This window comes from Gasterosteus aculeatus, chromosome 13 (assembly GCF_964276395.1).
Source record: "Gasterosteus aculeatus chromosome 13, fGasAcu3.hap1.1, whole genome shotgun sequence".
Taxonomy (NCBI): domain Eukaryota; kingdom Metazoa; phylum Chordata; class Actinopteri; order Perciformes; family Gasterosteidae; genus Gasterosteus; species Gasterosteus aculeatus.
The window spans coordinates 14,069,182-14,093,845 of record NC_135701.1 but is presented as its reverse complement, the minus strand read 5'-3'; the positions used below and the strand labels follow the sequence as shown (position 1 = coordinate 14,093,845).

The 24,664-nt window shown below is 43.6% G+C and overlaps 3 protein-coding genes and 1 long non-coding RNA gene across 8 annotated transcripts; 2 read left to right on the top strand and 2 right to left on the bottom strand.

The window, feature by feature from the left end:
• The first annotated feature begins 496 nt into the window (after positions 1-496).
• Positions 497-13,996, top strand: inpp5l (inositol polyphosphate-5-phosphatase L). Of its 5 annotated transcripts, none has more exons than XM_040195006.2 (16): positions 497-1,037; positions 3,442-3,483; positions 3,743-3,843; positions 4,172-4,259; positions 7,008-7,071; positions 7,776-7,879; positions 8,340-8,392; positions 9,141-9,260; positions 9,416-9,500; positions 9,603-9,698; positions 9,789-9,863; positions 10,189-10,262; positions 10,355-10,466; positions 10,826-10,894; positions 10,979-11,038; positions 11,863-13,996. In XM_040195006.2, exons 1-15 carry the CDS (start codon positions 978-980, stop codon positions 11,018-11,020), a joined length of 1,185 nt encoding a protein of 394 aa, XP_040050940.2. In that variant the 5' UTR covers positions 497-977; the 3' UTR covers positions 11,021-11,038; positions 11,863-13,996. The 5 variants fall into 5 exon arrangements, with proteins under 5 accessions (XP_040050940.2, XP_077942959.1, XP_077942957.1 ...); XM_078086833.1 differs by having other exon boundaries at positions 10,808-10,894; XM_078086835.1 differs by having other exon boundaries at positions 575-1,159.
• Positions 4,240-5,296, bottom strand: LOC120830397 (uncharacterized). The gene is made up of 3 exons (XR_013451996.1): positions 5,173-5,296; positions 4,991-5,061; positions 4,240-4,378 (listed from the first exon to the last, which is right to left on the bottom strand). It is a non-coding gene; the product is annotated as an uncharacterized LOC120830397 (long non-coding RNA).
• A 1,430-nt stretch (positions 13,997-15,426) lies between the features above and the next one.
• Positions 15,427-18,665, bottom strand: nkx6.3 (NK6 homeobox 3). Its single transcript, XM_040195003.2, has 3 exons — positions 17,057-18,665; positions 16,187-16,356; positions 15,427-15,930 (listed from the first exon to the last, which is right to left on the bottom strand). Exons 1-3 carry the CDS (start codon positions 17,478-17,480, stop codon positions 15,700-15,702), a joined length of 825 nt encoding a protein of 274 aa, XP_040050937.1. The 5' UTR covers positions 17,481-18,665; the 3' UTR covers positions 15,427-15,699.
• Positions 18,666-19,594: 929 nt separating this feature from the next.
• On the top strand, positions 19,595-21,971 carry LOC120831385 (E3 ubiquitin-protein ligase NEURL3). The gene is made up of 4 exons (XM_040196809.2): positions 19,595-19,749; positions 20,444-20,956; positions 21,077-21,238; positions 21,363-21,971. Exons 1-4 carry the CDS (start codon positions 19,719-19,721, stop codon positions 21,542-21,544), a joined length of 888 nt encoding a protein of 295 aa, XP_040052743.2. The 5' UTR covers positions 19,595-19,718; the 3' UTR covers positions 21,545-21,971.
• The last annotated feature ends 2,693 nt before the right edge of the window (positions 21,972-24,664 follow it).

Here is a 24,664-nt window from a genome sequence, read left to right as displayed (position 1 = left end):
TTGTGATGAATGGAAGTTCCAGAGAACACGACTAACCTGAAAGTCATGCAGGTAAAAACAAAGCTGTAGTCCCACTGATGTTGCTTCACACAGGAGCAGTGCAGGGCTGTGCAGTTGTTAGGTAATAGCAGTAATTACTGATGGGCACACACAGAGAGAAATATAAGGTGTTTCCTGTTGTGAAAAAGAACAAAAAAAGTGAGAACAAACTCCTCAGAAAAATGATGTATCACAGAAAGAATACAAGTAGCTTCCTGTTGTGACCACATATATGGAAAGTGAGTAGTAGAGCCAATTCAGGTTACCTGAATGTGCTCGTAGGTTAAGGTATGTGTTCAATCATACGTCATTGCGATAAAGCAAACGCTGAAGATGACCAAAGCAATACACAGGTGTATTCTACGGGTATCTTCGGGGGGGCACTCTTTGTTGTGACAGCCACAACTTTTGCTCGGCGAACGGGGATGAAGTTGAGCGCGAGCGAGCAGGAAAAGGGGGCGGAGCCGGATCCCCGGCGTTGACGACGATGACGCGCCTCCTTCTCTCGCTTATCTGAGCGTTCGCTAAAAGGGCCGCAGCAGATGCGCCGTCCATGCCGGGTTTAAGTCCGCTAAGAAGCCAGTAGTCCAATTAACCGAGAGGAAGGCGGAAATACGCGCACGTAGGCTACTCAAACTAACTCCCTGCGTAGCGCCCGGACCATGGATATGCGCGCCTCCGCGGCGTATGACGAAGAACTGAAACGACGGCCCGCCGTGACCGAAGAAGTTGGACCCCGGCAGCGACACAGTCCCACTTCAGTGATACGCATGTGTCTCTAGAGCGGTTGTAGGAACCTACCGGAGGCGTAGGACTCACACAATAAGCCCCTCGTAAGCTCCCCGAGTGTCTGTTATCGGGCCGCCTGCGCGCGCGCGCGTCACCCGGAGACCCTCCGCAGCTCCCCGGGACCGTTGGTGAGGGGTGACTTCGTTGACATGGAAACGTTCACCGACGTGCTGCTCGTCACCGCCAACGTCGGGTCGCTCTTTGACAATGTGAGTATGAATGGTGGGAAGTGACAGCGACGCTACGACCAGCGCGAAGAGCCTCCAGAGGATTAGGCTTTTAATGCCGTTTAGCCCGACAAAGAAAGAATGAGTCGAGAGGCGAACTAGAGGCAAGTTTTGCCCTGAGTGGACTGCGCTGCTAGCATGCACCGTCACATGCGTGCTAGCTTCTCCGCTCGCTCATTCAATATGACTGACGCTTCTCCTAATGGGTTGATTTAATTAAGTCACCGTGTTACTAAAGTGAAAAGGGCCTTTGTGTTTATCTCAGTGTTTTAATTGTTTATCTTTATTTGTATGGGTCTTTCAGACGCTCTTAAATAGTGTTAGACACCCATTTAATTAGGCTATTTTTGCACTTCTCAAAACACTGGTTTTCATGTTCCTCTTTGGCTGGGCTTCCAAGCCTTTTTGAAGGGAGGAGGGCTCTTACACTCATGGAAATTTGGCACAGGGCCACGTTTCCTGGTGCCAGACCTGGCTCCAATTTAAACACGTTGGATCCCTTTGTGGGGGATATGTAAACAGATGAATATCTGCCCCGGAAGACTTGATCTTTTCTGCTAATTTAGTCCCCCTTATTTCCATAAACACTCCTAAATGTTGGCCAGCCTTTGGAATACGAGCAAGACCTTAAAGCCCGTCTCCTGGTCAATCCGATTGCTTTGCAGAAGTGGGACTAGTGTCTAGTGTCATAGCAGCGGAACCGGTGAGGTGGTGTGCTGCTCTTTCACAGGGAACCTTTCTTTGGCGCACCATAACAGTATCCTGGAGATTATTTCCTGTTTGTTGTAAGCTTGTCTAATAACCACGAATAGACCCAGATGCATTGAATAGATGTTTTGTTATACAAACATTCCCAATAGCATTGGAGCATTGGAGTTGTCAGTTGTTGGAGCACACTACTGCAAACATTTTACCATTTTTCTGCTAATCCAACAGCTTGGAACCACAAAGCATTGACCGGATCATCCAGCTGGATTCCTAAAAGCTAACAGCGTCTTTAAAACAGAGCTGCTTAAGCTTGCTTAAGATCTTGGTTCGTTGTTTATTTGTTTATCTTCCGGGTTCTTCTTCTCGTTTCTCATCTACGTTCAGTTTTGTCAGTTATTTACGAATGAATCACGGCCGGTGGACAGAGCCAGTGGTCCTGCCCTGCGTCCATGACTGTGTTATTAGCTAAAATGAGGAGAGGAGTCCTTCTGGTTTAAATCGGACACAGCCGCAGTCGTCCCTGCCAGACTGCCATGTAAATCCACTATGCAAAGCCGTCTCTCAGCAGGTATCAATGCACCTGGCATCGTGGAAGTACACACACTTTGCAATGGGAAAAATTTAGGAGCAAAGTGTGTAAGATAGGACACGTTTAAAGGCCACAGCTTAGTTATTTTTACGTTTACAGCTACACAAGGCGACATTTGTGTAGCTGTAATTCTGCCCGTTGTTCCAAGGCAGAAAGATGTCTTAAGTCAGCCCCAACCTTGTTGGACAGATTTGAGGACTCGTACGTGTTTCACAGTCTACTCGGCTGTCAAAGGGCCATTAAATATAAAACTCCATCAGAGAGGATGTGTGGAAGGTGGCCATATTAAAACAGGTGCAGCCACATCAATGGGACTACATCCTGGACCACACAGCTAATGGAACACCCAGGATTATATTGCCAGACAACATGCACTGTTGCGTTGTTCACTTCCTACAAATTCAATTAAAGCTGAGGATGTGTCCTTTCTGTGATTGATGACTTCCTGAATTCAATTTAACTTATAAACAGTGTACAAGTCAGAAGCTGCGATGACTTTATTTGTATCTTAATGCGCTTAAATTGTATTAAACCTCATAACTGGCTTCATTATTAATCAACAAGTGATAAGTTAATCAAATCAAATGAGCCGTTCAGATTGACACTTCTAGTTAATGTTGTGAGTAAAGAAGGAGATCTATTAGTAGACATAGCCAGTTAAAATATATGTATCACTTTTTCAGAGACCAAGGAGGTCAATTTATGTCCACAACTCAAAGATATTCTACAATACTAACATTTATGTAGCACAGTATATAGATAAAGTAGTCTGCTGTTGGACATTTTTCTAGCTTGCCACAAACTGTTGAAATGTGAAAAAGGAAATGTGGGGAGGATAAGAAAGTGTTGAGTTAGGACAACAAAAGCTTGCTGCGGTAAATGTGTTCTTATACCGAGCAAATAGCCGTTAGCATGCAAATAAATAAATAGCCACATATTTGCTAACACATTAGCAATGATGTCCTTTCAATGTGATAATACCTCAGTTCTGTTTAGAGCTCGTTGCACTGTCCCCGGGTGGCCATGGACTCCCAAATGTAAATGAAACAATGCATACCGGTGATGGTTTTTGTCTCTGTCATTTTACAGGTGGGTGAAATTCAAAATGAGTGGTTACAAGAACTGTATACGGTAAGTTTGGGCCTCCTGAATCTACTTGCGTTCCCTTACATTGTCAGGGAAATAACAACGGGTACATAGTTGGTTCTGGCAACATTACATTGGTGTTATCCTCTGCACATTTTAATCACCAAAACCGTTGATAACAAAGGCACAAATTCATTGGCGGAAATGCCTCTGATGACCCCTCCTGCAACTTGGTGGACCCCCTCAGTCCTCACTGCTCTGTAAAACCTGCACACTGAGGCCTGATGGTGGTGTTTTGTTGCAGACTGTCCACAGGCACAACCCACAGTTCATCGCCCTGCACTTCCAGGAGGTGGGAGGAAAGGACTACATGGTCAACATGGGCCACGCCGAAAACTTTTTCCGGTAGGACTTATGAGCTGCTCACGATCTGTGTTGCTCAGTAGTAATTTACAGAATTTGTTCTCATTATTGATTTGTCTGTCAAATTATTTTCTCCATTCATTGTTCGATCCATAGAATATGAAAAGAGTGACAAATAGTTGGTTTCGGCCAAAAAACCGAAATATATAATTTTTTATAGTCACAGAAGATTAAGAAACCCCATAAACATACACAGTCACATTTAAGAAGCTCGAATCAGTTCGGCCTAACAAATAACTCAAATGACGAATTCATTGACTTGCAAATTTATTTTGCACTACGTCAGAAAAAACAACTCTGTTGTTTACAGGAACATTGACTCCAGTGAGGAAATGAAAGACTTTGACAGGGTCTGCATCTATGTGGACAACCAGTTCCAGGCCGAAGACAGCTTCACGGTGAGAAACACCCTCACGTCACAGTCTGAGTAGTTCACAAGTGCTGCCACTAGATGGGGCTCTCCGCCACGTTAGTGCTCAGAGGTAGCTGCAGGTGTCAGAGGAACCCTTCGGAAAGCCTAGCGGAACATATGTAAATACAAATGAGTTATTCGATTTTTAATGTAAGAATTATTTTGCAGTTACAAAAGAATAAAAACAGAAGAAACAAGAAACACAACAAAAATATTGTCGTTAAGATTAGATTATAATTCCATGGGCTCACTAAACATCCCATATCCAATCACAAAGGAAATCAGACTTTAAAAAATGTATTTTATCAGGAAATATGTTTTTTTTAATTTATTTTTTAATATGTATCAGAATAAATGGCAAGGCGGTCATGGGATGTTTTCATCAAAGCAGGAATGATATTATATTTGGAATTATTTTACATTCGCAAAAACATTTGAAATACAACACAATCAGTGCAGAAGTTTTCCATCTTGGTAAATGTTTGATCCAGAACTGCACAGCCTCAGACGTAACACATTCTTATGTGAGGCTATTATTATCATTATTATTATGTTGCATTTAGCTGCCGCTTTTATCTAAACCGACTTATAATAAGTTACAGACCCAGAACAGACAAGAACCGAGAAAGTACAATTTATTCACGAAAGCCAAGTTTCAAAAGTGCTATAAGAAAGTGCCATCTTGGGCGCTGCTAAAGTGCTTCTTATTCAAGTTACCGTAGGAAGACGTGTGTTTTTAGTTTGTGGTGGAAGTTGTAAAGACGTTCTGCTTAGATGGCAGCATTCATCTGAAAGATAACGTTTGAAAACAATGTCGCAATAGTTAAACATTCCATATGCCCTTCGTCTGGGTGGAAGAGGTGGCTACTCTGGTCATTGGTTCAACCTCAACTCCTCACCTTTCATCAAAGACAATTCTCTTCTGTTAGTGACCTCATCCAGCAGGCAACTTTTCAGTCCTTCTCCTGTAATTCATGTCGGTGTTTGTCAGCGCTGGTTGGGAGTAACACCTCCCGGGTTGAGAAAGGGGGCTGAGTATTTCTTAAACTATTAACCCTTACTCCTCCCATGCGATACCTCCACACTGAAGGTCTGACAGTAGGGGTCAACGGCTGCATTTGTAGACTGAAGGTGTGTGAAGTAAAAAGGAGAAAGTCAATGGCCAGGTGTGGGGAGGGCTGCGGGGGGGGGGGAGACAGGCCAAAGTCAATACATTTAACTCTAGATTAAAACCATTGATCCCAACCCATTTGTGCACAATAAATAAAGTGTTGGTTGTTGGAAGACAGCCGGGGCTAAGTTTCCCCCGAGCTGGACTGTGCACCCTCCACTGTTTACCCTGGGAGGGTTGCTAGCCCCCTCTCCCTTTTTTCCCCCACCTCTCCTAATGCCTCATTCTCATTTCGTCGGTGCCACCTGCATTGATTTTCAATTTGTTTCCCCCTGGCTGCGGATCATCAGTTATGTGGCCAAGAGAGAGTTTGGGGCGCTCTGCTTTCAGAGGGGCTGCAGGAGTAGAGGGGGCCGACCCCCATGCATTCCCAGTACAAATGGTGTTTTGATAAAAAATCACTTGTTAGTCAATATTTTTTTATTAAACTGTGCACAAACCTGATTGATGAAGATAGGTGTTTGGCAGAGTATGTGGAGGAGAATGTGGTTCTGAGTTTGAGTGTGTGAGCGTGTTGAGTGCTTTCGTGTGGGAGCTAACATCACCTTGGAAAAATCTAGAACGGTTCTCCTGAGCTAATTATCAGCAGTTATCCTCTTCCTCAAAATCCTAATTTCTACGCTGTTAACAATGAACCTACATCTCAGAATATATATTTTTTGTTCAGCTTTTAGTTGGAGCTTTAAGTTATCGGTCGTCTGTGACTCGGTCAAATGAGTCCATGGCTCCAGCCTTCATTTGGACAAGTTGGTCACTAATTGCAGCTCACTGGAGCCGACCACGGAGACGCTTCCATTCTATTAGACGAGGAGGACTTTGGCACTGATGATAAACGATCTCTTCAGGGAGAGATCTCTCATGCTCCGGCTGGATGTTTGTGTGTGCACAGCGGTCCGTCACGCCCCGAGCCCCGTGAGCGCTGGTTGATTTTTCTTCGGCCCCCAGTCACAGCGGCAGCTCTGGCGGACGGCAGGCCTACTGCTTAATACCTTTTAAATTGTTTTAATTTTCTGTCTTTATTGATCTCATGGGGCATGATTAATCAGATCAGTGGAGCAGGCAGTTAGTACATTAAAAATTGTCAGCCCCATGTCAAGGATGATTGGGTGCTGAACTGTGTGTGTGTGTGTGTGTGTGTGTGTGTGTGTGTGTGTGTGTGTGTGTGTGTGTGTGTGTGTGTGTGTGTGTGTGTGTGTGTGTGTGTGTGTGTGTGTGTGTGTGTGTGTGTGTGTGTGTGTGTGTGTGTGTGTGTGTGTGTGTGTCATGCAGTTGTGTGTTCAGGTTGAATGTCCCTATTTTTTAAAGTTTTGCGTGTCCTTGGTAGAGCAACAATATCCTGGGGATTGTTCGATAAAATTCATGCAATGTTGGCGTTATGAACCGTTGAATTCATCGTCTTGAGGTTGACTTGAGGAGATGATTGTGATGTTTTGGATCAGATCCAAACAGATCAGACAGCTTAGGTGTTCTAGTTAAAACTATTAAATACCGTTTAGGATTCATTAAGTGTATTGCTGCAATATTGAAAATGGAGGGGCACCTGATTTTTTTCTCTCTCCGCAGGCTTTGGGGAGCTTGTACTTCATACGCAAGACACTGAAAAACATCTATCAGTATGATTTTAATGGTAAGACCTTTACTCCTTGTCAGTCTCCTTATCACCAATCCAACTTTTTCAGTCTCTGTGTAGTCTCTCGGTATCACTCTCAGAGTGTCACATTATTAAGATGTATACCTCACTGCGTGGAGGAGACTGAGTCATGCCTTGATGTGTAACATCAGGCATGAAATTTCCAGAATTTTCCTTCATTGAAATAATGTAATCCGATACGTGCTGTGCCCATAGACACCAATACCTGACCCACTTGAGTCAGTATTCAGTGAATCTCTACTCCTCATGAATGATGTGCAATGATTTTCAGTATTTTATTATAATTTCTTGTATCAGGATCTTCAGGACATTTCTATTTATATAATGACAGTTTGATGGTTCTCTTTTCCTGGCCATGTATTTGCAAAGAACCTGAATTTAAAGTTGAGCTGCTATCTTCCCGCTGCATAGTCTAGTCACGTTAGGCGTGAAAAAGCTCCTCAGAAAAGCTTATGGAAGAACCATAAACATCGTGCAGCTGCCACTCGCTGTGTGGCCCAAACCGATTGTTGTCCACCAAACACAGTCTAATGGCTCGCTTATAGATCCTCTCATCACGTATCACGCCGCTCTGATGAGGTTAACACCAGTTTATTGATTGCTGTTTGCATGTTTTCTCACTCTTTTACATGTCATCGCCCCCTCCCCCACCCGCCTCTCTCTTACCCTGCCCCACACAGTTAAGGAATTCAAAGCGGTGTCGGGACGAAACAAGCATGTGGGCCCTCTGGAGGGGGTCGCCACCGTGGAGATTGAAAAATTCTCAAAGAATTTCTGGCCTGATGTGAGTATTTATGCATGAGGGTTCATCTGTGAATGCCTACGTGTGTGTGTGTGTGTGTGTGTGTGTGTGTGTGTGTGTGTGTGTGTGTGTGTGTGTGTGTGTGTGTGTGTGTGTGTGTGTGTGTGTGTGTGTGTGTGTGTGTGTGTGTGTGTGTGTGTGTGTGTGTGTGTGTGTGTGTGTGTGTGTGTGTGTGTGTGTGTGTGTGTGTGTGTGTGTGTGTGTGTGTGTGTGTGTGTGTGTGTGTGTGTGTGTGTGTGTGTGTGTGTGTGGGGAGGGGCACATGAGGGCCAAAGGGAGATGTTGGGACAAATGAGTCTACTGGGGTTGACGGGGCTGTCTACCCACTGTTGACAGGGGGATGAGACAAATTATGTGAAAGAATCAATAATTATCAGTTTGGCCCTTCAAAGACACGGCTTACTGCTGTTTAGTGACTTACTCTCATTTGTCTCTGTTGCAGTTCAAGTGGTCCAGAAAGGGCTTCATGAGGACCCGCTGGATTATACACAACCAGTACGTACTGTGCACTAACCGTAACTTGATTGAAAAAAGAAACTGCAGCCTTGGGCTCACTCTAACTATCCCCTTTGGGATGTTTGTCGACTTCTGTCAAATCCAGTTACTGTAAAAACTCTTATGGTAACTGAGCTCTCCGAGCAGGTTGCTTCACTCAAACAGGTTTTGTGAATGATTCATTGAACTAGTACAGGATTCCTTCCTTTCGTTCTTCCAACTCCAGAGGAGGGCTGCGTATTGTTTCATACGTTTCAGTACTAATGCTGATGTATATTTTGAAGTAGATGGAGCCAAACATGGCTCTGACTTGAACCAGGATAAATCTGCTGCCACAGCTGTCAGTGTTTCCTGGCAACTCTAGTCACTATTTGCTCTGCTAGGTTGTCGCCTGGTGGTAATAACAAAAGGAGCCCACAATCTGTGTGCCACAAAATTGTGCCGTGAGTCAACCCGGTCAGCCTTTGTCCGGTACACATTAATTGTTTTCCATTGACAGCTGAAGAAAAAGAAAAAACGCTCGGCACACTAGACAAAAGTGCTTGTTTGTGGACTCGCCATTAACACCAGCGTGGCCCCCGATAAGATGGCTCCTCATAAGTGACACACGTGTTGGCACCCTCACACACAGACACTCACCTATCGCCATTAGGCCTTGGTGTTATCTAATTGTTTCCTGTTTCCTTCTCCACCTGTTGTGTGCGCGCGTGTGCGCGCGTGTGCGCGCGCGTGTGTGTGTGTTCTTTAGAGGTCTGGACCTGGTCAATGTCCACCTGTTCCACGATGCCTCCAACCTCGTTGCCTGCAGCTCCAGTCCGTCCATTTACTCAGCCAACCGCAAAAACGCTCTGCGATACGTCATTAACAGGTCAGACTTCCATCTGTGCACAACGATACAAAGTATGACAAAACATGGGTGTAAAATGTCCTACAGTCCTTTGAATGGAATATTCTGATGATAATATGGCATTCATGGTAAATTGTACACGCATTTCCGTGTGATACAGTGCTTTTTCCTTCCAGGATATCAGACAGCCGCTACACTCCTCTGCCTTTCATCGTGTTTGGAGATTTTAACTTCCGCCTAGACACACTTAGTCTGGTCCAAGTATGTTACAACCTCTTTTTTCCTGGATCTCAGGCGATGACGATGTGTTTCGGTCTGCCTCATTGACCTGGGCCCTTTTTGTGCTTGTGTGTCTGTGTGCAGCATCTGTCCACAGCGGCAGACGTGCAGACGGTGAAGAGGGAATGCAGCAATGAAGTGGAGAAGATCATCTGTGAGGAAAAAGACAACGACCGCCAGGTGATTAAACCGTCATCTGTTAAGACCACTGCCATTTCTTTTTTTAATTTGGTGCAGGATTCACTTGACCCGCTTTCATCGTACCGACAGGTGCTGCTCCGCATCGAGGAGAAGCTGTTTGTCTACCTGCACCACGCGGTTTTCCAGGAGAACAACGGCGGGGAGGTAAGAACACTCAACTCTCACCTACTTCGACGAGCGACATCACAGCTTCAAAGAACTCCGTCACTGAAACCTACGCTACACCCGGCTGCTAAGCAACTATCTGGCATGTCCTCACAGATTTCAGATTAGGTCGTATCAGTGGCAAAACAATGACATGAATGACAGTAGAGTAAAGAGAAAAGGTCTGAGGTAAACACATGTGTGATAACTTTGACAGTAAAATGGGTTTTCACCCACACTTAAGTTGCACTCAGTCACATCACGTCGGTATTTAATGGGTTGCGATTTCCTGTGGTGCTAATCAGGGCTGGCTTCTACCCCTCAGTTATTAAAGTATGACAAAGAAGTTGCAGCCTTTCACGATGTAATTAAGGAAGAGGACATCGGGTTTCCACCCAGGTAACAGAGCCACACGCTGCAGCACACAGTCTTTAAACTCCTGCCTCTGCTCTTATCCCCGTAAACACAACGTTGGTGTCCCTCTCCCTCAGCTACCCCTACAGCGAGGAGTACACTAAACCGACCCAGTACATGAACACCCGCTGTCCGGCCTGGTGTGATCGTATCCTAATGTCGCACTCTGCCCAAGAATTCATCCACAAGGTCAGTGAGTCAAAGCCACAAGCCTTCTACTTAAAGCTTGAATTCATAACTTTCTGCAGGTCATCTGTCGTCACACTTCTGTTCTCCGATGGCAAACAACTCCATTTCAAGATTTGTGTCATTTATCGTAAATGCGATCCATAGGTTGTATTATTAGATAGTCCTTTCTACAGCTTCTTTACATCCCTTATCTTTCCCGGCGCTACGCCCCATTGTTACTGTCGCCACATCTGGTTTTCAGCTGTAACAAATTAGCCGATCAAGCTAACAGTAGTCTGACTTTTGTGATAGATGGAAATTATTACGTTGAATTCTACATTCTATTTCTTGTTTCACTGAAGGACCGTCCTTCTTTTCAGGGAGAGGACGGAGAGAAGTGCGTTGTTTACAACACAGTGGGTCCTCGTGTGTGCATGGGAGACCATAAGGTAAACCGGTTTAAATAGCTGTCTATTGTGCAGACTAACAAACAATGTTGTGTAACTCCATTCTGTTCTTTTCTTTGTTTTTAGCCGGTTTTCTTGTTCTTCTCACTGAAGACGATTGACCATTGACTTGGATCCTTTCAAATGGTGAGAGCACATGCCAGTGAGTGTGTTCATAGCATGTCAAAGTGTATGTTTGTCTATGTCGCCATTCCATAGGGTTTCGGGGGGAAGCCTGTGTGTGAGAGCGATCACCGTAATCTGGCTTAGGTCCCCGGGGAGCCGTAACCCAGGCTGGCCCGCTGGAGTCGGGCTATGAACTAAGATGAAGTGCCTGCGGGACACGAGCGCTCCTTTGTGTCCAGCGCAGTCGGACCACGAGCCATCAGCACCTTTCGCTGATCTATGTCTATCGAATCCTCTCCACTGTCACTGTGACGCACCAAGTGCATTGCTGGCCCGCTTTTCATTAATTATAACTTGGATGGTTGACCAGAGGGACATGAACTGTGCCGGATAGCATATTGGCATTTTTACGGCCATGATTTCTGTTGTCTTGCTGAATGAATTTATCTTTTTAGCGATTTACTGCTTTTTCACGAGTGTCCTTTTTCAGGCGGCTGCAGAAATAATGAGTCCATGCAATGAAGGGACTTAGAAGATGTCCCTTCTCCTTTTTGTGTTTCACCTTTTTGAGACACAGAACAAGTTCATCCCAATATAGCAGTATTTCTGTGTTTAATTTGTGACCATATGGGATTGGTTAGCTTGTTTACAAAGTGTTTTGAATTACTTTAATTGGGCTCTTATTATTATGTAATTGGGTAGACTCTATTCTAATCCCATCCTGCAAGATACTGTGTCCAACACCTGCGCTTTGATTTATTATTTCCTTCCAGTAATCATCTCTGTGGTGAAGTAGAGGCCCAGCCCTGTTCTCATTGCTGTGTGTGTCTGTCCGTGTCCTGCAGGTCTCTACCTACACCATCCTCACAGCTGAGTCCGCAGTATCAGTACAAGAGGATAATCACCCTGATAGTTACCCGGAACAAACTCGCCCATCCAGCCAGCAGCGGGGGTCAATTGAGCGAACACCCGCTGTGAACACCCCGTCCTCACGTCCCACGTGTCTCACACACCGCTGTCTCACTGCCACGTGCTGTCCGATCACAGCCCGAAGGACGCAAGCGCGCGGTTATCAGCAGCTGGCGGTTGTTGTTTTCAGATGATCTGCTCGCTCTCAGATCTTAAACCCTGATACCTGAAAGCTTGACATCACAGAGGATGTTCCTGCCTTCCTCCATGGGGACAAAGAAATGATGTAAAGACAGAAGTTATCACATGGACGTGTGTGCAGACCATTCCTACCTTTTAAAATTATGCCTTTTTCTTCCAGGCAGTGTCAGACAAACCCTGCCACAAATGTGCTCAGCGCTTATCGGCCCTGTATATTTTATTAAATGTCCTCAGCCAGTCAGACCTTTTTGTTCCAACTGAACTGAACTCCACTCCAAGAGGTTTTATGTTTTTAGTTAGTTGGCTCAAATAAGGCTTTGCTAAACACAAACAAGATTGCTATAAACCCACTAACCTTGTTGAAGACTAAAACAACATGGGATGTTTGATCAAGTATTGAACCAGTCCCACTGACCATGTGTGTATAATTTTATTTAACAATTGTAGTTCAGAGATGTATACTTCAAAGGTTGTTTACTATCACTGTAATTTTACTCCACAGAGGACACAGAGAGTTCAAGAATGCTGCTGTTTTCTGTCAACACAAAAGCTTGTCCAGATGCCGTCTATAGATAAAACAATAGATTTGACACACTTGTTGCTAATGGACGTTCTCACACTGCACTTCCTTTTCTATAGCAGGTCTGTTGCTTTAGGAATGTACCAACCGTACAACAATGCCAAGTGCTTTATTCCACAACCTCTAACTCGGCAGTTCTCATCCTCACTGCCAGTTTTTTCCATCATACTGCTTCACAATATGCTGCATAAATACAGTGCATGTTTGCACACTCTGCACAGAAGAAGTTTGCTTTTGCATTGATTTGTCTGTTGACTCATACTGTAGCGCCGTGGCTGTATAATATTTTAAGGATGTGTTTACTTTACATGGACGTGTATGAAAACCATTTGTGTTTTTGTAGTTGTTGAATCTCTTTTTAAGATCTGCAGACAGGCAGTGTCACACCAACCGTAACACAAATGTTTTCATTCCCTATCGGCCCTAAATCATTTATTAACCATCTTCAGTGGTCAGTCAGTCATTATTCTAAAAAAAACCTTCCACACTGTTCTGAGTGGCATTAAGTTTGTTTCATGGCCAAAAAAAATGATACTCCACAACATGCTGTGTGTGTGTGTGTGTGTGTGTATATATATATATATATATATATGTGTGTGTGTGTGTGTGTATATATATATATATATATATATATATATATATATATATTACAGCTCATAAACACGTGTGCACGTGCATACACACACACACAAAACCGACATGGCACAGTTTGCTTTGAGTTGATGTTTCTTTTTTCATTCATAGTCTCATATGTGTCCTGTATAATATTTGTGAATGGGGAATTATTTCAATTTTGTTTTCAATCTGGCTTTAATAACGACTAACTCAAAGAATGTTTAATATGTTTGTGTTTTTTACTTATTTTAGTCCATCACAACTGACATGTATTTTAACTTTCTGTGTGGAATGCACTTATTGTAAGTCGCTTTGGATAAAAGCGTCAGCAAAATGACATGTAATGTAACGTGTGTTTTGTTTTGACTCTATATGTCTTAGTGGAACATTATGCCCCCTACAGTCATACTTACCTTGTATAAATTCACAGACATTGATATCAAATTTGGATTGTCCGTCATGTTTGCACAGTGGGACTGAAATCTCACCATAACAAAAGGAAGTGGTAAGAATCTGTGATGTTTGTGGTGTTTTTTTAGTAATAACGTAGCAATTCATGTTTTTCATGGGAGTGGGGGATCGATACAAAAAAGGTATACGGCCAGTATTACATTTAGTTTAAACACTACATTATCATATTTCGTTTTTGCTAATAAATTAAAATCTTTGCAAATGTTGCACTGTTGTTTACTGGCTTTACATGCACTGTGTGCACGACATGTTGCAATTGTATGTACACAATTGTGCAACACAAGACATTTTTTCTTGCAAAATATCAAAGTTGTTCCCCGTATGGGCTGATGAACCTGAATGGTTCGGTGAGGTGAATCATCTCCGCTCGTGCACGCTGCACCCGATCCGTTGGTGACAAGGAGGCTCGGATCTTGACAAATGTCCCAAAGTGAAACATCCATTTCCCATTGAATCCAGGTATGGGTTAAGCCGAGCGCAATGCCTGCCAAGAGAACGATGGCATATAAAACAGAGGACGTGGTAAACAGGCCCACTAAAGCTGGAATGAGCTGACTATCAAGGACACTTTGCTCAAAGTGAAAGTCACCAAGCGTCAACAAATCAAGAGACTGATTGTATTGCATTTCATGTTTCTACTGGTTCAATGTTAAGGCGGCAGCAGGTTGGAGGTACGCTCAAACACGGATTGCCTTCTGAAAATTCACATCTCGGAAACGTATAATGCTTGATTTGTTTTTTTTTATAGTTACATTGTGGACTTGAGCAACGTTTACGAAATGACCAAATTGGCGACGTATGATAATAACGGTAGTCTGTTAATGTTGTGCTGATGTGGGCGAGGAAACCAAATCCTCTGGTCTGACATTTTGGGGGTTAGACCCATTGAGCACATATGGTGAATGAGCAGCAGTGGTGGTATTGATTTGATCCTAATGTGGCTTGTGGGGGTCATTGTCCTCAATTAAGCCGCTCCGCGTTCTCTGACCTTTGCACCCGTCTGTTTTTTTTTGCTTCCAGTTTCATTCTAACTGTCACTCAGCGGCAAATACAACGGCAGATCTATTAGCAATTGCACCAGAGTAATAAATGTTTCCCAAACTTTTTTTTGTGCGGCATCGCTTATATCTTATGTTTAGACAATGTACTTCAAAAACAAGTAGACAATAACAAAAGACTAATCTTTCAATTATTTTAGTCACTGTTCAATTTAAGCATTTTGCACACTGACAAATCAGAATATTATAACATGCCTCCTATTTAATAATTAACATGTGAGCTAAGCTATAAACCAGTATATCACGTTATCGCAGGATGTTCGGTTCCTTTTGAATTTCAACTAAATTGCATTGATTTAGTTTCGCTTTAATAGCAAATTACCTTAAATTTGTTTTAAAATGACGTTACCTCCCAATCTATCCATATTATATATTTAATTATTTTCAATAAATGGGTCAATAATATTTCCCACATATTCCTGTTTTCTTTTCTTCTATAAATATACCCTTTTGCCTGTACATTAGGTTATTAAAGCTGTTTTTCCGACATTTCTGTGATTTAAATCTTGAAAATTCAAATAATAACAAAATAATATCAACTGTTTGAATAAAAAGAACATTAAAAATAAAACTCAGATTAATCTTTTTTTTATTAGTAGTAACATTACCGATGGCATCATGCAGTTTTTATTTAATTTTCATCCATTTTTTCAAAATGGTGAGTAGGCAACATCACACTCCCGCACACACACACACACACACACTGAACAGTGCAACATCGAACAGGCCAGAGATACAGTAACATATAAAAGTAAACGTCTTTCCAGCTTCACCCTATCAGCCCGTATTATCTACTGCAACGTGTGACGCTCGTCTGCCGGATGACACCACCGCTTCCCGGAAGTCGGTCAGACGTGAGGCCCGAGGCGCAGGACGGAGAAAGCCCTGCGGTGTTTGCGCAGCAGCAGCCGGATCTTATCGTCGTCCGAGTCGGGGTCCAGAGGTCTGTTGTACTCCTCGTCCTCCACCTCGTTCTCCGAGGCCTCGCCGCCCCCCGGCCCCGCGAGGCCGGCCTGCGTGGAGCTCGGCTCCGACGCGCTCTTCTTCCTCCACTTGGTGCGCCGGTTCTGGAACCACACCTGGACACAGCAGGAATGCGGCTTGTACACGTGCTCGTTGTTTACCAACACGTCGGGAACATATTGCATGGGTCGTGTCAGCACGCTGATATGTGGATTTACTTGTGTGTCTGCCTCACTGTCACCTGTTGATGTGATGGTATTAGATAAAAAGGAGTCAAGCTGTTTTTCTCCACATGCACGTGTTCTTTAAGTATGTGGCTGAGCAAAGAGTTGGTAGACACTCAGTTCGGTGTAAACACACTGTTGTCTTTACCTTGACCTGGGATTCGCTCATGCCCAGAGAATAAGCCAGTCTCGCTCTCTCGGGCCCGGCCAAGTACTTTGTCTGCTCGAAGGTTTTCTCCAGAGCAAATATCTGATGTCCACTAAATGTCGGTCTGGTGTGTTTCTTCCTTCCTGTCATCTCTCCCAGAGGACCAACACCTGAAAATGTCAGAAGAGAAAACAATACTCAAGACAAAAATACTACTTTATTTTAGTTTTTTTAACACTCACGGGTGGGACGTTATTGTTCGATGCCCACCCAGAAAAAAAAGTAATTATTACATATTTCTACAGTATTCTACAGTTTCTACAGTTTTGGGATTAGGGTTTTTAAGTCTTACATTTTTATTTCCGTCCTTAGAATCTCTTTGTTAAAATATGGACTATTGAAGATGTTTAATATCACCAGTAATAAGATGCAATCAATATTTTAAATGTCACACACACTCATTAACCTGTAAGTCCTCGGCTTTGTATTTTCTCATTAATTCTCTCGAATGAATGACAAAATGTTCACTTAAACCTTTAAAATAACATTTTGAATATCATATTGTATAATCTCTTAATTATTGGTATTGGTAAGATATTGATCAAATTAGTACATCGCACAAACGTATTGATGTTGTGTATATTTCTTTGTCTTTTTTTTTTGGCTACATTAAATCCATCATCTTTAGTAAAGAAACAAGACACACTGGCAGCACAAAGTAACGCATCTTGTTGATGCCTCACACACACACACACACACACACACACACACACACACACACACACACACACACACACACACACACACACACACACACACACACAGAGAAGCTGCAACGTGTTGTGTCCACGCAGCAGCGCTGAGACTCACTGTTGGCGCACTGCTGCCTCCCTCCCCTCCAGTCGCAGCCGCTCTCCGGCCAGCAGCTCGCGCTGCGACCCTTCATGGGGCACTCGGCGCCGGGCTTGGAAAAGCCGCCCAGGGACGGGTTGTATTCTCGGTTATAGTACATGGACGTGCTGGTGACGGACGGGCTGAAGCCCCCCACGGCGGAGTACCCGGACAGCAGGGTGGTGGTGGTGGTGGTGCCCGTGGAGCCCATCCCCATCATGGAGCGACTCAGGATGTCGCTGATGCCGTGCGGCGTCCCCGCCTGCAGATGGCTGTTCAGGCCCGGGTTGAGCTTGTAGAAGGAGTTGGGCACTGAGTACTGGCACACCGGGGCCTTGAGCTCCGAGGGGAATTGGCTCAGGCTGTTGTTGAACAGAAAAGGCCCCTGGATGTTTGGATCCATGGGAAGCACCGTTACTCTGCCTCCAGGTCCCAGTAACACACCCAATAAGATCCAGGCAGGAAAAGGACCTCTGGATTGGCCACGAGGAGTTCTCTCACCCACGGCCGGACGCCTCGGACCTGGGATCACGCTCGCCGTCCCCAGATATTCAAATATTCAGAAACACTAACAGACATTTGAACAAAGTCCCCGGTGTTTGCTCAAGTTGCTACCGCATGGGGGGGAAAGCAAATACACTCTTCACTCTGGCCCTTCGCCTCTTCTCAGCCACGGTGCGGGCTGCGATAATTCCATATCTGGCGCCTCAGTCGAGCCCGGCGGTCCCCCGATTTTTTAGTGTAAAGACACAAAGTGCCTCGTGCCGGCTCTCTCCTCAGAGGTGATAAATAAATAGTATCTGGATACGGAGTGGCACCTTGATAAAGATAGGCCCCATTAGAATGCAGCCTGCGATTGGCCCGGGCCTCACAGCTTTATGGCCTCTCTATTGGCTCCTCGCTGAGAGCCAAGCCTTTTATTGGAAGGCAGCAGATTAATGGTGTTTTGAACAGGTGGAGTGGGAACAAGTTGACTTTTTGATGGCCTGCCATGTCGGACCAAGTGTGGCGGAGCAGTGGCAGCTGAGCCCGGAGTATACAGAGGAGGAGGAGGAGGAGGAGGAGGAGGAGGAGGAGGAGAGGGAGGAAGGGGAGGGGGAGCAGGAGAAGGGCAGCCCTTTTTTCATTTCAGCATGCAAAAACCCTGTATACTGCATTTTTCATCACGTTAGCATAACCCAAATGGAACGAAAAATACATATGCACCACATGCGTACCACTTCATGCAAGCTTATTATATTACAGCAAATATCTCGTCGAAAGAGTTATTGAAGGTATTAAATCTAAATCTCAAACCAGCATTACCTTCTTCACTTTTCAACATTAACAAACTCTCTTTTTTTCAGTTTCAATAAACTGTGACAAATGACACACTAATGTTGCGATTCTTTGGCACATGTCATGTTCTTTATGGGCTTATTACGTCATAGAAAATGTATCTGACTTACTGTTATGCATTATGAATTGGGGTGGCTCTATATTGTTTAACTGGTCACAGTGACCGTTGACATATTTCAACTAATATTTCAGCAGGCTGATCGAGAATAGTATTTCCTTATGAGAGTAAATCATTATAAATATGATGACTTACTTTATAAATATAATGATTTACTTCAGGTCATCAGTTGCCTGCAAAAGCACTTTTCACATATTTCTGCAGTCACGTGCTCCATGCGCCACGTAAGAAGAAGCCTGCACGTGACCTCACCGTCTAGATGCGCTCTGCAGCGTCTGTCCGCTGGCAGGATGTCTGGTGAGCGCGTGGGACGGTAGCTGGTAAGTTTCCACGAAATGAAATCCCTTCACGTTGTCCTCCACGCTAACCAACCAATGGTCGCGCGGTGCGACATGGCGCGTGCGCAGTGGAGGTCGACACGCTGCGCGCACACATGCTGCTTTGCATGATCTCACCGCTCTGCCCCCATAGAGTGTCCCTGACCCCCCCGAGACAGTCACTGGAAAGTTTGGGGATTGTTGTCAATGCTACTTCGAAAAAAAGAGGACTTTCCCAGTATTTTGTCTTCAATAAATCGACTTCGCATTCTATTCCCTACGGCAGTGTCAAAGCTCCAGGGGGGATTCAAATATTGGATCCAAACTAATAATGTATTTGATATATTAACTCCATCCCGTTTTCGAGTAAGCACAAGTGCAGGACTCGCAGGCGAGAGCGAGGTAAACACGTTAAAGGGTAAAAGAGAGGAAGTGGCAGCAGATTATCTGCAAAAACAACAACAGCGCCTCCGGGCTCCGAACTAAGACACGGATTTGCAAGTCGCGCGTTTTTATTACACTAACTTCTGCTCTGCGGGGGGACAAACGCGCAAAGTTCAAGGCATCACGTTTTGATTGTATTTTTTTACTGCTGCATTTCATGGCAGTCAAAATGAAACTTTTTTTTGTTTGTTTTGTCTGCCGGTACATTTCCAAACGCTGATCCTCCCTCACTCCTCCTTCCTTTACTTTCGATTTGATGCTGGGGGGGAGGGGGCAGGGAGGAGGGGGGGTGTTTTTTTGGTGGAGGCTTCCCTTCCCCGCAGGGATTATAAGAAACCAACACTGTCTCTGCATCGCAATCAAATGAAGATACCAACGAGAGCACGTCTTCTACCAAGAAACCAAGCAGAGTCTCCTCCTGAAGATGGTGAAAGAACGTGACAACCGGACCTCAGGTAACATATTTGCTTTTGCGCTTGACTTATTTTGCAATTCACTATCCATATTTACATGTCAATAAGTTGCTCTTTCATAAACAGTTTGCCAAGTTGCATTTAATAAGTTTGAATTAATATTAAGTTGGTTTTATATTACTGTTAGTCTAATACTAGCACTTAAAATAATGATATAGTGATTGATTTAAAACTGTTCATATTTGTGACACAACTTATGTTTTAAGTTCTTCTTTTATGTTTTTTATTTAAAAGTAATTCCTTTAGTGTAAGAATACTTCCCTAGTTATGTTTTTTTATATATACATGCAACGTGAAAGCATCCCTATTTGTTAAAGAAGCTACTGAAAGTCTCTCTGTGTGACTAAGTGAGATCCGCAACCGGACATCCTTGATAAGAGCTGTAAAACCGATATTAAGCGAACAATAAAAGGCATCCGGGAGGAATGTTTGATATCCTGAGCTGTTAAGTGAAGATAAAGAAGATGACTAGAAACAACCTGAATTATTGGAAACGCTCAGTTTGTCCTCACAGAATAAAAAGACTAACTTACAGTAGTGAGTTGTGTCTGTCAGTCAGATCTACTAGTGACTCTTGCATACAGAAGCTATGAGACATCAACTTGTTTTTAGTTTTTTAATTTCCGATTAAGAGAAAATAATGAGCATTTCTATCCGTGTTTTGGCTCTTCTGCAGTTGTTGGGTCAGAGAGGTCACACAGATGTGGCGGATCCTGCCTCGGCCCTTTGACCTTCCACCCTCTGGCTGTCGGGGACAAGATCCGGCTGAGCCATGAAGGTCGGTTCGCACAGAGGACGGCGGACACGTTCAGGAACGGCCTGGTGTTCAGCGGCCGCCCGGTGAAGCCCCAGGAGAGGATTCGCCTGAGGATTGAAAGAGATTTGCCCAACTGGGAAGGAGCCATGCGCCTGGGCTTCACCAATGTGCCGCCCTCGGACAGGTCTCTGCCTCTGCCCCCCCTGGCCATTCCCAACATCACCAATGTCCAAGGCAACTGGGCCGCCGCACTGCATCAATCCCACTGCCAAGAAGGTTCAGAGCTGGAGTTCTGGCTCACTAAAGGAGGATGCGTGTACATGAGAAGCATCAACTTCAAGCAGCATAAGCTACTGACAGGAGTGGATCTCAGCCGTCCGCTTTGGGCCATGATAGACATCTACGGACAGACATGCGCCATTTCCCTCCTGGGTATGTTTACTATACATAACAATGTTTTTCTAGTTATTTTGTCTTCCACATGCAGTGATAAGACCAAGGTTAACGCTGATTATTAACAGATGAAATCATTGAATACTCTTTGCCATATAGGATCAAAAAAAAAGAAGTGGTTTTTCACGCGGCGGTCGTGTCCTGCACCCGGATACCTCCCCTCACCGGAGGCAGACAGCCACAACAGTTTGATCCCTCTCTCATGTCTCCATGGAAACAGTGATGGATGGATCTCCCACCTGGACATAGAAGTTCCTGCAGGTAAAGAGTCTTTTCTTACCTGTGCAACCAAATGCTACAAGATTTCAGTGTTTTATTTACCTTCTTAACCCAACAGAACCCTAATGATTATCTCGTAACTGTAATTTTTTCCATGTGATTGCAGCTAAAGGCAGCGTAACGAGCTGTGTGGTGTGCATGGAAAAACAGCCCAAAATCACTCTGTCTTGCGGCCACCAGTGTCTATGTGATGAGTGCGCATTAAGAGTCTTCCATCAGTTCGGCACCTGCCCGCTGTGCCGACACGAGATCAGCGCTTCATTGGTGCGGCGTGCTATCAGCTCCTAGAGGCGGGAAACACTAAATACAAGCAACCAAGTGACTTTAAGGCAGAGAACAGACAGCCAGGAACCTTCATCACATGTTATTCAAATGTAAATGTTGTGCAGCTTGTGTTAGATCATTTGTTCTTGGATGGGGAGGAGATTACCTGAGCTCTCTGTGTGAAATAACTGCAGGTTTGTTCTGAATTCTAAATATGGATAATTGTAATAAAGTAATAATGTATTAATGTAATAAAGTATGTGACCTTTTGTTGAAGACAGTCAATGACATTGCATACCATTCAGCACAAAATGTAATGTTGTTTACAAACACTGATGTTGTAAATCTGGGATCATCACTAATTTTGTAAAAATAAAAATGTTATTTGTTTATATTTTTATATTGTTTGATTACCAAAATATGACTACATCAATTAAATGTATTATATCTCTCACATAATTGTGTTTTTAATTCTTATTGCCAAACTTGTTATGGTATTTATCTTAAAATGTGGATGGTGCAACGTCCTAAATGTTATCTCCTATCAGTTTATTGGAGACATATAACTGGAAACTGTTGTTTAGTGAGATGATTAAGAGACGAAAGAATATAAAAACCCTTAAGTACGGCATGTTTTGTGGATAACAAACTAGCAAGCTCAAAATAAGAGCACGTTGTAAGATTATTCAGTCTTTGCGCAATATTTGTTTTAAAAACGGGACCGTTAACAGATACTAAAATACTCAATCAAGATGTTAAGTTTCATTATTACTTGGTATAGCAATAAAATAGTCAGGTAGTTCATAACAATTCATGCTCAGCGTCTTTGTGTACATTTCCAAACGCTGATTCCTCCCTCACTCCCCCTTCTTTCACTTTCAATATGATGCTGGGGGAAGTTTTTGTTTTGGAGGCTTTACTTCACCGCAGCGTTTAAAAGAAGGTTTTTCACTTCATCGCAATCAACTGGAGCCTCAACAAATACTGAAATACTCAGTCAAGAAATCGGCTTACTCCACACTAACAACTACACTGTTTATTAAGAATTATCATTATTTGGATGAAGGATGTGGGTGCATCAGGTACAACAAGATCATCATATGAAAGTGTATCAAGAGGTTTCGTTATTACTTGATATAGCAATAAAATAATAACTTAACTTAACGTAGCACTTAAATTGTACTTGTAACGTCACTCATCTATAGCAAATTGTAAATTTGCTTATTTGAGGAAATTGCACTTTCTTGTTTCTTGTTCTCCTGAGTTTGTACCCTATGGTTGAATGCACTTATTGTACGTCGCTTTGGATAAAAGCGTCCGCTAAATGACATGTAATGTAATGTAATGTAACTTGCTTAACAAAGCAAATGATTGACAGAGCTGGTTGAAATAAAAAGAATAATTGCAGCGTTTGTGGTTGAGGGTCAAATATGACTGATTTTTGCTTTGTCAGCTATAATGTTCTAGATTATTGTGATTAGTTTCACCAAACTCATTTTCAATGGCGGCTGGTGCAAAATGTTCTAGATAGGGCTATCCAATTAATTTCAGCATCCCAGAATGATCTAATGCAAAGCCGTAAATGTATCATAAACGCAATACTAATATGTAGTTTGATATGCAACATTTACGGCAATATTGTTATTTGTGTCACCCTCAGGCATTTCAGTTTAATATCTTTATGATTTGTGGTCAGAGGGCTGAACTGATGTATTTATGATTATTTGAGAAGGAATTTTGCTCTCCTGCACACATCATACTTCACCAATATTACTGGGTACATTCCATACCTCAAGAACACAAATATTGACGTTTTTCATCAATTTCATATGATCTTTTGATTTATTTTTTGGGCTCAAGGAGGGGTGCTCCAGGTGACGCCCCATTGCCCCTTATCGGCCAGCCGCCACTTCTTCTTTCTCACCTGCTGTCACCTGCTGTCACCCCCTCAATCAGGCTGCCCCCCCTTCACAGCCTTTCTCCTTTGTACTTCCTGCTACCTCCCAAAGTGGAGTCTATCTTTGGGTGCCTCGTCTGCTAACCGACAAATGGTGCAAAAATGTGCACCATCTGCACTAATTATGTCTCTGTCACCTTTTTATATGTTAACTATCGAAACTTGACAAAAGATCAACCAAGAAGACGGTAGTCCTCATTTATTTTCGAGCCAAATCAGCTAATTGGTGGAGTGCACTCTTCAGTTACACCTGATTTTCGCCACAATATAATGTCCTATTTTGCAAAATTGAAGAGGAGGTTACACAATAGTGATAAACTAATGCCTGGGTCAAAGGACGCACTGTCTGCTCTCGCCAGTTTGAAGAACAGATTCCTTGGCAGATGTAATCATCCTCGGAGGTTAAGACATTATCTCTCATGCAAACCCGTCAATTCGTGACGCCCGTGGTTTGCTCGTACTCAGCTTTACAGTAACGCTGATTAACACGTGCGTAGCCAGCCGGTAAAGTTCACGAGCGGCACACACGTTTTCATCCGTGTATTCCACGTGTAGCCATAGAAATCTCCCCAGATTGAATATTTATGGAAATACCGTTTGAAATGTCATAGATAAAATCATTGTTTTGCACCCCATTCACATAATAATAATAATAACATTTATGGGCCGTTTTTGTGTTGGAGCCGTATTGCAGGTACTGATGCTTTTGTTTATGTTGAGGGAAACACCGGGTGATTTGGGACATGCGCTTCCTACCTTTGAGCACAGAGTGGCACATTATCAGTAAAATGCATACAAGTAAGTTCCTGCTGATGAAAACAGGAGTGGATTGGAAGCGGTTTTGCACCGTGTCGCGGGTTTTTAACGCGTCGTGTCAATGAGGTGGCGTCTCATGCGGTGTGGTGCCTCTAACCAACAAATGTAAGGTAAACTAAACTCACATTGGTGAATTGTATGCGGAGCACGGATTAAAATGACTAATAGGCACACAGCGCACTGGAACGTGCTCTAGTGGTTTCAGCATATAACTTTGCATTGAGAATGTGTTGGAAATGGAGATGGGTGGTGTTTTCTTTGACTTTGGCGACATCTGGCTGTAGTCATGGTAAAACATAAACTCTGCACACTTCTTTTAATGCCCACCAAGAGGCAATGCTGCGCCACTTATTATGGGAATGTCCACTGCA

What these genes read in the sequence shown, in the direction of transcription:
- inpp5l (XM_078086831.1), top strand. Translation starts at nt 978, where the DNA reads ATGGAAACGTTCACCGACGTGCTGCTCGTCACCGCCAACGTCGGGTCG. An exon ending in CAAAGAATTTCTGGCCTGAT is followed by an intron (nt 7,880 to 8,339) that starts GTGAGTATTTAT and finishes TCTCTGTTGCAG; the next exon opens with TTCAAGTGGTCCAGAAAGGG. An exon ending in ACACACTTAGTCTGGTCCAA is followed by an intron (nt 9,501 to 9,602) that starts GTATGTTACAAC and finishes GTCTGTGTGCAG; the next exon opens with CATCTGTCCACAGCGGCAGA.
- nkx6.3 (XM_040195003.2), bottom strand. Translation starts at nt 17,480, where the DNA reads ATGGATCCAAACATCCAGGGGCCTTTTCTGTTCAACAACAGCCTGAGC. An exon ending in GAGGCAGCAGTGCGCCAACA is followed by an intron (nt 16,357 to 17,056) that starts GTGAGTCTCAGC and finishes TGACATTTTCAG; the next exon opens with GTGTTGGTCCTCTGGGAGAG. An exon ending in TGAGCGAATCCCAGGTCAAG is followed by an intron (nt 15,931 to 16,186) that starts GTAAAGACAACA and finishes TGCTGTGTCCAG; the next exon opens with GTGTGGTTCCAGAACCGGCG.
- LOC120831385 (XM_040196809.2), top strand. Translation starts at nt 19,719, where the DNA reads ATGGTGAAAGAACGTGACAACCGGACCTCAG. An exon ending in ACGTGACAACCGGACCTCAG is followed by an intron (nt 19,750 to 20,443) that starts GTAACATATTTG and finishes GCTCTTCTGCAG; the next exon opens with TTGTTGGGTCAGAGAGGTCA. An exon ending in ATGCGCCATTTCCCTCCTGG is followed by an intron (nt 20,957 to 21,076) that starts GTATGTTTACTA and finishes TTTGCCATATAG; the next exon opens with GATCAAAAAAAAAGAAGTGG.